Raw genomic sequence first — 12748 nt, forward strand, 5'->3', positions numbered from 1 at the left:
TTTAAACCGTTCAATTAAGTGTAAATATCATTAATGATTAATAATAACAGAGTTAAAGGTAAATTGAGCAAATTGGCTATTTCTGGCAATTTATTTAAGTGTGTATCAAACTGGTAGCCCTTCGCATTAATCAGTACCCAAGAAGTAGCTCTTGGTTTCAAAAAGGTTGGTGACCCCTGCTCTAGCCTTTAAATAGACCCCTTTTTAGACCAGTTGATCTGCCGTCTCTCTTGTCTGCTCTGTCTCCCACTCCTGCGTGGAGAGGTTATCAGGTGACCACAGATCCACGGAAGATGCGCTAGTTGTTCCAAGTTAGGACCTGGGATGGACCACATCTATGCATTAATTGTTGGCATGTCCGCCCTGAGAACGGTAGGTCGTGAGTTCAAACCCGGACCGAGTCATACCAAAGACTAAAAATGGGACCCATTGCCTCCCTGCTTGGCACTCAGCATCAAGGGTTGGAATTGGGGGATAAATCACCAAAATGATTCCCGAGCGCGGCTATCGCTGCTGCTCACTGCACCCCTCACCTCCCAGGGGGTGGAACAAGGGGATGGGTCAAATGCAGAGGGTCATTTCACTACACCTAGTGTGTGTGTGACTATCAGTGGTACCTTAACTCAACTCTGCACTGCTGACGTGTCTACATACAAGAGGATTCACTGCTGACCCCACTATGGACTGGACTCTCACATTATTAACCGTGTCCACTCGGTATCCATTGCACGGGTCAACCAGGGTGGGGCCCCAACATCTGCGGCCCCTTCCAAGGTTTCCGGTTGTTCCCATTGGGTTGAGTTTTTTCTTGCCCTGATGTGGGATCAGAGCTGAGGATATTGTTGTGGTTTGTGCAGACCTTTGAGGAATTTGTGATTAAGGGCTATATTGTTACGTCTGGGTCGCATTTTACTGCATGGATTGTTCTTCCAAGATGCAGACTGTAAACTCCGGAGGCAAGGTGCAGGTGAGACAATGATTTATTCTCATAAATCATACAGGATACAAAAACACACAAGTGTGCCTGTAACACGGGAAGCTAATGGAATAGCTAACAAGAAAAGCTTAGCATGGCAAACAAAAGGCAAAGCTTAGCTCAGGAATCAAGAAGTAACCCGCGTAACTTATGCATTGAGCATATAAGATAGCCAGACTGAGTGTGGCGAAAAGCAGTAATAAGTAGCTCTCTGATAGTGCCCAGGAGCCGCTGAACGTCTCGAACACTAATCAGAGGCAGGTGAAAGTAATCGGCACCCATGGTAACCAAAACACACAAACCCAGGGGTGCTGAAACAGAACTAAGGTAGTCAAAAACTAAACAAAACATGATCCGGGCAACGGATCATAACATATATAAGTAATTGATTGATGATTGATTGATTATAAGGTGATGTAACTCACACTGTCCAAACCAAAACAGCTTATTTCAAGCACATGCTCTCACACCAAGTTTCTACGCATCCATGTTCAAGTTTACTAGATCCGGTTTGCGGGGGCAGCAGTCTCAGTAGCAAAGTCCAAACTTCTCAGTCTCTAACTACCTCTTCCTTGGGGCTTCCTTACAGTTTGGCATGCCTGGAACACCTCATTAGGGAGGCGTCCATGAGGCATCAGGACTAGACACTTGAGCCACCTTAAAGTACTCCTTTCGGTATGAAGGTTCTCCTAGAACACCGAGCTCCTCGCTCTGTCCCTTCGGGGGAGTCCAGCCACCATACGAAGGAAACTCGCTTGTATTCACGACTTTGATCTTTCGGTCACTACCCAAACCTCTTGACCACAGGTGAAGGTCGGAACATAAATCAGACTGTTAATCAACGGGGTCATTTGGATTTTTTTTGCTACATTTAATCACTTCCTTGTGGTCTACAGAACATGCATGGTGGTTCATGATTATGCATAGATTATTGTTTTACAGCCTACCAGACCAGCCGTTTTCTAACTGGACTAGTATCCCACATGAAAAAGTGTGAACGCAGCTTTCAGGCGGAGTCCAGCTCTGTCCCTTAGGGGGAGTCCAGCCATCCTACGAAGGAAACTCGATCGGAACGCTTGTATTCACGACCTTGATCTTTCGGTCACAACCCAAACCTCTTGACCACAGGTGAAGGTCGGAACGTAAATCAGTCTGTTAATCAACGGGGTCATTTGGATTTTTTTTGCTACATTTAATCACTTCCTTGTGGTCTACAGAACATGCATGGTGGTTCATGATTATGCATAGATTATGTTTTACAGCCTACCAGACCAGCCGTTTTCTGACTGGACTAGTATCCCACATGAAGAAGTGTGAACGCAGCTTTCAGGCGTAGTCCAGCTCTGTCCCTTTGGGGGAGTCCAGCCATCCTACGAAGGAAACTCGATCGGAACGCTTGTATTCACGACCTTGATCTTTCGGTCACTACCCAAACCTCTTGACCACAGGTGAGGGTTGGAACGTAAATCAGACTGTTAATCAACGGAGTCATTTGGATTTTTTTTGCTACATTTAATCACTTCCTTGTGGTCTACAGAACATGCATGGTGGTTCATGATTATGCATAGATTATTGTTTTACATCCTACCAGACCAGCCGTTTTCTAACTGGACTAGTATCCCACATGAAGAAGTGTGAACGCAGCTTTCACGCGGAGTCCAGCTCTGTCCCTTAAGTGGAGTCCAGTTAGAATAATTACACTACCGTTCAAAAGTTTGGGGTCACCCAAACAATTTTGTGGAATAGCCTTCATTTCTAAGAACAAGAATAGACTTTCGAGTTTCAGATGAAAGTTCTCTTTTTCTGGCCATTTTGAGCGTTTAATTGACCCCACAAATGTGATGCTCCAGAAACTCAATCTGCTCAATGGAAGGTCAGTTTTGTAGCTTCTGTAACGAGCTAAACTGTTTTCAGATGTGTGAACATGATTGCACAAGGGTTTTCTAATCATCAATTAGCCTTCTGAGCCAATGAGCAAACACATTGTACCATTAGAACACTGGAGTGATAGTTGCTGGAAATGGGCCTCTATACACCTATGTAGATATTGCACCAAAAACCAGACATTTGCAGCTAGAATAGTCATTTACCACATTAGCCATGTATAAAGTGTATTTCTTTAAAGTTAAGACTAGTTTAAAGTTATCTTCATTGAAAAGTACAGTGCTTTTCCTTCAAAAATAAGAGCATTTCAATGTGACCCCAAACTTTTGAACGGTAGTGTATGTATATATTATCACACAACTTTTATGCTTAAGAGCTGTTGCTATAATTATTGTCAATTGTGCTGAAGTGGTATTTTTTTTTTGTCTGTGCAAAGCTGGCAATCCAAAAGATTGCAAGCCAGTCTGGTACCAGTGTCTGTGTCCAGGAACGGCCTGCTGACTGCCAAGGCCGAACACCGCCGTGACGCAGACAGAGCAGAGACAAGGCGATATCACCAGCGTCAACACATTTGCATTTTTGTATAATCATATATTGTGTCTAAATGGAGTTGTCGAGATTACCCCCTTCCCTCAGCGACAGCTTCAGTGATGTAACCAGGGACCTCCCAAATAAATAGAGGAAGCACGCGGGCTGGACTTTTTGAACGTAGTTTGGATCTGTAACTAGAATACAGCCCAAAACACGTGTCTCCTCATTGAGCCAAATTGAACTGTGTCTCTGCATGATTCCTTGCTTCTCGTCTGTTTAATAGATGTCGTCAGTGTTTGAACCTGACATCCAGCCATCCTACGAAGGAAACTCGATCGGAACGCTTGTGTTCACGACCTTGATCTTTCGGTCACTACCCAAACCTCTTGACCACAGGTGAAGGTCGGAACGTAAATCAGTCTGTTAATCAACGGGGTCATTTTTGATTTTTTTTGCTCCATTTAATCACTTCCTTGTGGTCTACAGAACAGGCATGGTGGTTCATGATTATGCATAGATTATGTTTTACAGCCCACCAGACCAGCCGTTTTCTGACTGGACTAGTACCCCGCATTAAGAAGTGTGAACGCAGCTTTCACGCGGAGTCCAGTTCAAGCACCCATGATTAATCTTTTCATTTAGACGTTGTAAAAAGCGGGTCAGTGTTTTATGTTGACACATTTTAACACCGCTCCGAGAGGGCAGAATATTGTTTGTCTCTCTTTTTTATGGAGGCTGACGCCGGCGCCGAGCTGAATTTAAGACCTCCTCTGTCGCGGCGTGTCACTCTGCATCACATCATCTGCAAACGCTTCAACTCCTTCTGGTTTTGGAGACACGAGGAGCTCCTGCCGTGCGCCTCCTCTTGAAATAAGACGTGCGTTCATCTTTAAACCCGAGTGCTGCCATTTTTTTGACCTATTTAAAAGCCTATGAAATGTTGCCATCCTTTTATTTTTTTTTATCATTTTTGAACTATTCCCACACCATATAAAGCCATGGAGATAAAAGACATCGACTGAAGCTGCAAGCAGGGAAAGAAGAGCGCGATTGAGAGGAATATGGTCGCCGTAAATATCAGGACATTGGGCCCCATTCAGCAACCGTTCTTAAGAACTAATGTTGTTCTTAGGCCCACTGACGAAGTTTTTAAGGAAATTTTTGCTGGGATTTGTTCGTAGGTAAGAACAAAATTCACACACACACACACACACACACACACTTTTGCTGCTACTGCAAGATGCCGCAGATCGTGCCCTGGGGAGGGAGCGCATATTTCAAGACCATGTAGACCAGGGGTCACCAACCTTTTTGAAACCAAGAGCTACTTCGTGGGTAGTGATTAATGCGAAGGGCTACCAGTTTGATACACACTTAAATAAATTGCCAGAAATAGCCAATTTGCTCAATTTACCTTTAACTCTCTGTTATTATTAATAATTAATGATATTTACACTTAATTGAACGGTTTAAAAGAGGAGAAAACACGAAAAAAAATGACAATTAAATTTTGAAACATAGTTTATCTTCAATTTCGACTCTTTAAAATTCAAAATTCAACCGAAAAAAAGAAGAGAAAAACTAGCTAATTCGAATCTTTTTGAAAAAATTTAAAAAATAATTTATGGAACATCATTAGTAATTTTTCCTGATTAAGATTAATTTTAGAATTTTCATGATATGTTTTAAATTGGTTAAAATCCAATCTACACTTTGTTAGAATATATAACAAATTGGACCAAGCTATATTTCTAACAAAGACAAATCATTATTTCTTCTAGATTTTCCAGAACAAAAATGTTAAAAGAAATTCAAAAGACTTTGAAATAAGATTTAAATTTGATTCTACAGATTTTCTGGATTTGCCAGAATAATTTTTTTGAATTTTAATCATAATAAGTTTGAAGAAATATATCACAAATATTCTTTGTCGAAAAAACAGAAGCTAAAATGAAAAATTAAATTAAAATGTATTTATTATTCTTTACAATAAAAAAAAATAATTTACTTGAACATTGATTTAAATTGTCAGGAAAGAAGAGGAAGGAATATAACAGGTAAAAAGGTATATGTGTTTAAAAATCCTAAAATTATTTTTAAGGTTGTATTTTTTCTCTAAAATTGTCTTTCTGAAAGTTATAAGAAGCAAAGTAAAAAAAATTATGAATTTATTTAAACAAAAGAAGACCAAGTCTTTAAAATATTTTCTTGGATTTTCAAATTCTATTTGAGTTTTGTCTCTCTTAGAATTAAAAATGTCGGGCAAAGCGAGACCAGCTTGTTAGTAAATAAATACAATTTAAAAAATAGAGGCAGCTCACTGGTAAGTGCTGCTATTTGAGCTATTTTTAGAACAGGCCATCTGGTCCTTACGGGGGACCTGGTGCCCGCGGGCACCGCGTTGGTGACCCCTGATGTAGACCTATTTGCCCGAAGTGACGAATATTTATTTGAACGCTTTAGGCTACCTCAGCAGTCCCCCCTTTCTTAAACTTATGTTTTGACATGATGTATTTCCCCCCCCCGCGGGATAATACGAATTTCTCTCCTGTAATCTGTTTTTGTTTTCTCCGTGTGTCTTATGTTCGCTTTTTCCGCCGAAATGGTGCCCTTATATGGGAAATTAAGGACGTTTACGTATGCATATTGGGGAAATAAGGGCGTGTTTATATGCAAATTATGATAAACACGCACGTGCTAACCATTTGGCATTCAGCAACTTCAGAACAGCAGGTGGGAACAATTTGGGCGTTTAAGAACACGTCATGAATTTGAATGGACTCCTCTTAGGAAATCACTTAGGAAGAAAGATAAGAGGAAAAGTTAGGAACTTATTCCTGAATGGGGCCCAATGAGAAGAGAGCTGTGTGGAAATTGACAGGAATGGGCATGAAAAATCCATCTTACCCCTTTCTGATTGGTAAGACATTTTAAATGGTGTGACATTATATAGATGTATTAATAATGTTGTTTAGTCTCAAAGCAAAGGGCGGATAATCAGGTTTTTTTACTTGTCATAGTACTTATGAGTAGTCAGTGTGCAGCTTGTACAGCAGTATAGATTTAATAGCCACGGGAAATGAGTTAACACACAAACATTATTGTCGAAATACCTGGCAACACAAGCGAGTAACAAGATTATTGTGCCTTGCCTACAGTCAAGTACAACTGCTGGTGTCGTGCACTGGAGACGGGATTTATGGCTCTTTAAAGGGAGCCTGATCTCGAGGAGCCGTTCCTTTAAAAGAGCCGTTCAAAGGACTGGCCAGTTCCTATATTTATTTATTTTTTAAGTAACTTGTTTTTATTAAGGAAACAATCAAATGTGGCAGTAAATAAGATACAAATGGTCAATATCTATGGCCCCCGGGATGATATTTGATTAGTATTAGAACCGGCCTGCAGGCCACAGCCACCTGCTGCTGTTTTGCACGTACCAATACTCCATCAGTGTTGGGGTTAGGAATTGTCCGAGTCATAAAAATGGGGTCCCACAGTACATTTTTGGGGTCCCACTTTTTTTGTAACCGTTTTGAAAACAAATGATACATGTATGCATTAACCCTGTTATATCTCACATTATATATTGTGTTTTGGAAAAAGTTTGTCATAAACATTTCTTAATTCATTAAAAAAGAGAACACATTTTTATGCATATGTAAATTTATTCAGTTATAAACATTCATTCATGGTAGTATCGACTAGATACGTGCCTGTACTTGATATAATTACAGTGGATGTTAGGTGTAAACAAACCCATGGCGTTTGTTTACATTTTGATGCCGGTCGACGGTGTGTAGTGAAGCATGTTTAGCTATTCCTCGTCCTGCAGGGATGATACCCGTAAGAAACGTATTTTATTTGTCGCCATGGAGACCGGGATTAGTGATTTAGAAGTAGCCAAAACACTTAGCCGCTAGCTAGCTAGCCATGTCTTAAAGCACCTCTTTCTGAGGGCGTTTTAGTGTTATAACTTCACCTTTATCGTTTGTTTTTTTAAGCCAAAATGCGTCCGTTCTCCCTTTTCTGTCTACACACTGTCTCTGCTTGTAAGTACTCTGTGATCGTGCGCTGCCGAACATGCTCCTCTGCCCGTAAAACCAGCAATGACATGGCGTGACTTCGGGGTACGTTTCAGAGACTTATTATTATCATTAGTATCGTGGTACTATACTAATACCGGTATACCGTAGAACCCTAGTGTACAGTAAGGTGCATAGGTAGTCAGCCTTTTAGGGTGATTTGGGCCATTTTTTTGGTGTAATCTTCAAATCCAGGACATGTTTATTTTGTCTGTAGAGTGAGTCTTGGGGCCACAAATGGCCCCCAGGCCATACTTTTGACACCCCTGTTATATGGTATAATGGCATCACACTGTTTAAAAGACAAACCTATCTGTCCGTAGGCCATGCTGATGAGTCGTTCATTGACCAGCTTGTCTGTTTGGGGGTTCCTGGGTTGTCGCTTCATGATGTCGCTCTCCGCCGTCTCATAGGCCAGCGAGATAGCAGGAACCTGGAAGAAGGAGGGTGAGAAAGATAAAGCATCTCGTACAGAGCCATGAGAATTATTTGGCATCGGTACAAAAGCAGAGCAGACAAAAGGCAGAGGGGGACGCCATTGTAATCATTTGTCACCTTAACGTCGTGGAAGGAAGGGGGGGTTTGGGGGCCATGATGAAAATAAGGAGCCGAAGCAACAACAGACGAGAGACTGATGGCGGTTTTTAATTCACTCGTAAAACAGAAGGGCAAGAAAGGTCCGTGTAATAAAGACTTGATATTGGCTGATTTCAGCGAGAAGGCAGGCCGGCAATATGTGGGACTCAGAGCAGGAAATCTCTGCGACTTAAGGTGGATTTAAGGTGGACTCATTCACTGCGGTCGACAAATCCAAGCTGACGTGACGCTGGCACTCTGCTGCCCTCAAACCAGCCTAGTGAAAACATACTGCTTTTTTTTTTTAAACATCTTCGTGCACACTTGTGTTTTCACAAGCGTGCCGCACATTCCACAACATACATAATACTGTATTGATGGGTACATCATGAATACTAATGAATGACTTATATCGTGGCACATCGGTTTTCATCAGAAATGAGTTCCAAATGGCCCCCGAAAAACGAATTGGACAAAAAAAAGTAAGTACATTTTTCCCAAAAAATTATGTACCGTATTTTTCAGAGTATAAGTCGCTCCGGAGTATAAGTCGCACCGGCCGAAAATGCATAATAAAGAAGGAAAAAAACATATATAAGTCGCACTGGAGTATAAGTCGCATTTTTTGGGGGAAATGTATTTGATAAAAGCCAACACCAAGAAACGACATTTGAAAGGCAATTTAAAATAAATAAAGAATAGTGAACAACAGGCTGAATAAGTGTACGTTATAGAACGTGCCTGGTAGGTTAACGTAACATATTATGGTAAGAGTCATTCAAATAACTATAACATATAGAACATGCTATACGTTTACCAAACAATCTGTCACTCCTAATCGCTAAATCCCATGAAATCTTATACGTCTAGTCCAGGGGTCGGCAACCCAAAATGTTGAAAGAGCCATATTCGACCAAAAATTCAAAAACAAATCTGTCTGGAGCCGCAAAAAATTAAAAGCCATATTACATACAGATAGTGTGTCATGAGATATAAATTGAATTAAGAGGACTTAAAGGAAACGAAATGACCTCAAATATAGCTACAAATGAGGCATAATGATGCAATATGTACATATAGCTAGCCTAAATAGCATGTTAGCATCGATTAGCTTGCAGTGACCAAATATGTCTGATTAGCACTCCACACATTAAGTCAATAACATCAACAAAACTCACCTTGGTGCATTCATGCACAACCTTAAAAGTTTGGCGGACAAAATGAGACAGAAAAAGAAGTGGCATAAAACACGTCCTAGAAAGTCGGAGAAAGTTATGTAAACAAACTGCGGTGAGTTCAAGGACCGCCAAAATTAGTAGGACGAAACGGCGCTCGCCAAATATTAGAATCAGTGAAGCATGTTTAATATAAACAGTGTGCTTTATAACAATTAGGGAGGTTTGTGTCATGTTTGTCCTCCTACAGAAACCATATTAAAACAAAAAATATATTTTTTTCCCCTCATCTTTTTCCATTTTTGAAAAAGCTCCAGAGAGCCACTAGGGCGGCGCTAAAGAGCCACATGCGGCTCTAGAGCCGCGGGTTGCCGACCCCTGGTCTAGTCTCTTACGTGATTGAGCTACAAATAATATTATTTGATATTTTACGGTAATGTGTTAATAATTCCACACATAAGTCGCTCCTGAGTATAAGTCGCACCCCCGGCCAAACTATGAAAAAAATTGCGACTTATAGTCCGAAAAATATGGTATTTAAGTTCCATCTTAAAACTAATTTGTATACAATAGCCTTTAAATAGAGCCCCCTTTTAGACTAGTTGATCTGCCGTCTCTTTTCTGCTCTGCCCCCCTCTCCCGCGTGAAAAGGTTATTAGGTGGCCACAGATGAGGCGCTAGCTGTTCAAAGTCGGGACCCTGATGCACTCATCTGTGCATCAGTTGGGGACGTCTCTGTGCTGCTGACTTGTCTCCACTCAAGATGATCCCCTGCTGGCCCCGCTATGGACTGGACTCTCACACTATTAACTAGACCCACTCCACGTCCATTGCACCAGTCCCACCTCACGCCCAACTACCTGTCCCTTATTTTCCTACAAAACAGTAACGAAACAAAAAAAAAGTTTTCTTAATAAAAATATAAACAAATTTTAAAAAATTCATAAATACATTAATTAAAAATAATACAATAAATAAAGGTAAAAAATGTCTGATTTACATCAATTAACCAATCCATCAAAGTGTATTTACATAGCCCTGAATCACGAGGGCTGCACAAGCCACAAGGTGTTAAAGGCCTACTGAAATGAATTTTTTTTATTCAAACGGGGATAGCAGATCTATTCTATGTGTCATACTTGATCATTTCGCGATATTGCCATATTTTTGCTGAAAGGATTTAGTATAGAACAACGACGATAAAGATTGCAACTTTTGGTATCTGATAAAAAAAAGGCTTGCACCTACCGGAAGTAGCGTGACGTAGTCAGTTGAACATATACGCAAAGTTCCCTATTGTTTACAATGATGGCCGCATGAAGTGAGAGAGATTCGGACCGAGAAAGCGACAATTTCCCCATTAATTTGAGCGAGGATGAAAGATTTGTGGATGAGTAAAGTGCAAGTGAAGGACTAGTGGGGAGTTGAAGCTATTCAGATAGGGAAGATGCTGTGAGAGCCGGGGGTGACCTGATATTCAGCTGGGAATGACTACAACAGTAAATAAACACAAGACATATATATACTCTATTAGCCACAACACAACCAGGCTTATATTTAATATGCCACAAATTAATCCTGCATAAAAACACCTGCGTGTTTGTTATGCTAGCTCCTAGCTCCTCTGCTAGCTCCTAGCTCCATAGAACACGCCAATACAATTCAAACACCTGATCAACACACACAATCACTCAGCCCAAAAGACCGTTTACCTAACCCAAGGTTCATAAAGCTTATATATTTTTAAAAAGTTACGTACGTGACGCGCACATACGGTCAAGTTATCGAATGTTTAGCAGCCAAGGCTGCATACTCACGGTACCTGATATTCAGCTGGGAATGACTACAACAGTAAATAAACACAAGACATATATATACTCTATTAGCCACAACACAACCAGGCTTATATTTAATATGCCACAAATTAATCCTGCATAATAACACCTGCGTGTTTGTTATGCTAGCTCCTAGCTCCTCTGCTAGCTCCTAGCTCCATAGAACACGCCAATACAATTCAAACACCTGATCAACACACACAATCACTCAGCCCAAAAGACCGTTCACCTAACCCAAGGTTCATAAAGCTTATATATTTTTAAAAAGTTACGTACGTGACGCGCACGTACGGTACGGTACGTGTTATGCTAGCTCCTAGCTCCTCTGCTAGCTCCTAGCTCCATAGAACACGCCAATACAATTCAAACACATGATCAACACACACAATCACTCAGCCCAAAAGACCGTTCACCTAACCCAAGGTTCATAAAGCTTATATATTTTAAAAAAGTTACGTACATACGCAAAAAAAAGCCAAAGCTGCATACTCACAGTAGCACATCTGCGTCTTTGTCATCCAAATCAAAGTAATCCTGGTAAGAGTCTGTGTTGTCCCAGTTCTCTACAGGCGTCTGTGTATCCAAATCAAAAGTCCTCCTGGTTAGAGTCTCTGTTATCCGAGTTCTTCCATCTTGACTGCATCTTTCGGGAATGTAAACAAAGAAGCGCCGGCTGTGTACTGTTGTGGCTGACTACGTTCGAAAAATACGTCCATTTCGCACCGACAACTTTCTTCTTTGCTTGCTCGGCTTCCTTCTCCATAATGCAATGAACATGATTGAAACAGATTCACGAACACAGATGTCCAGAATACTGTGGAATTATGAAATGAAAACAGAGCTCTTTCGTATCGGCTTCAATGTGGAAGGCATACCCGTGTTCGCCGGGCTACGTCACACGCATACGTCATCCTCAGAGGCGTTTCGAACCGGAAGTTTAGCGGCAAATTTAAAATGTCACTTTATAAGTTAACCCGGCCGTATTGGCATGTGTTATAATGTTAAGATTTCATCATTGATATATAAACTATCAGACTGCGTGGTCGGTAGTAGTGGCTTTCAGTAGGCCTTTAAGATAGTGCATAGTGCACTCGTGTAGTGTGCAATATGTATTATTTATTACTAGGGATGTCCGATAATATCGGCAGTCCGATATTATCGGACGATAAATGCTTTATAATGTAATATCGGAAATTATCGGTATCGGTTTCAAAATGATCGGTATCGGTTTCAAAAAGTAAAATGTATGACTTTTTAAAACGCCGCTGTGTACACGGACGTAGGGAGAAGTACAGAGCGCCAATAAACCTTCAAGGCACTGCCTTTGCGTGCCGGCCCAGTCACATAATATCTACGGCTTTTCACACACTCACAAGTGAATGCAACGCATACTTGATCAACAGCCATACAGGTCACACTGAGGGTGGACGTATAAACAACTTTAACACTGTTACAAATATGCGCCACACTGTGAACCCACACCAAACAAGAATGACAAACACATTTCTGGAGAACATTCGCACCGTAACACAACATAGACACAACAGAACAAATACCCAGAACTAGGGATGTCCGATAATGGCTTTTTGCCAATATCCGATATTCCGATATTGTCCAACTCTTTAATTACCGATACCGATATCAACCGATACCGATATCAACCGATATATGCAGTCGTGGAATTAACAC

At 40.9% G+C, this 12748-nt stretch overlaps 1 protein-coding gene across 4 annotated transcripts in view; it reads right to left on the reverse strand.

Annotated features, from left to right (window-relative positions):
* atp1a2a (ATPase Na+/K+ transporting subunit alpha 2a) overlaps positions 1-12748 on the reverse strand; it is a 180544-nt gene that overhangs the window by 16355 nt on the left and 151441 nt on the right. For 3 of the 4 annotated variants that reach the window (XM_062023159.1, XM_062023160.1, XM_062023161.1), the window contains one exon: positions 7783-7906. In XM_062023159.1, coding sequence (XP_061879143.1) covers positions 7783-7906 — 124 coding nt within the window. Of the gene's footprint in view, positions 1-7782; positions 7907-9227; positions 9316-12748 lie in introns of those variants that run through there. The other variant, XM_062023162.1, reaches the window with a different exon arrangement.

This window comes from Entelurus aequoreus, linkage group LG16, assembly GCF_033978785.1.
Source record: "Entelurus aequoreus isolate RoL-2023_Sb linkage group LG16, RoL_Eaeq_v1.1, whole genome shotgun sequence".
NCBI classification, from domain to species: Eukaryota; Metazoa; Chordata; class Actinopteri; order Syngnathiformes; family Syngnathidae; genus Entelurus; species Entelurus aequoreus.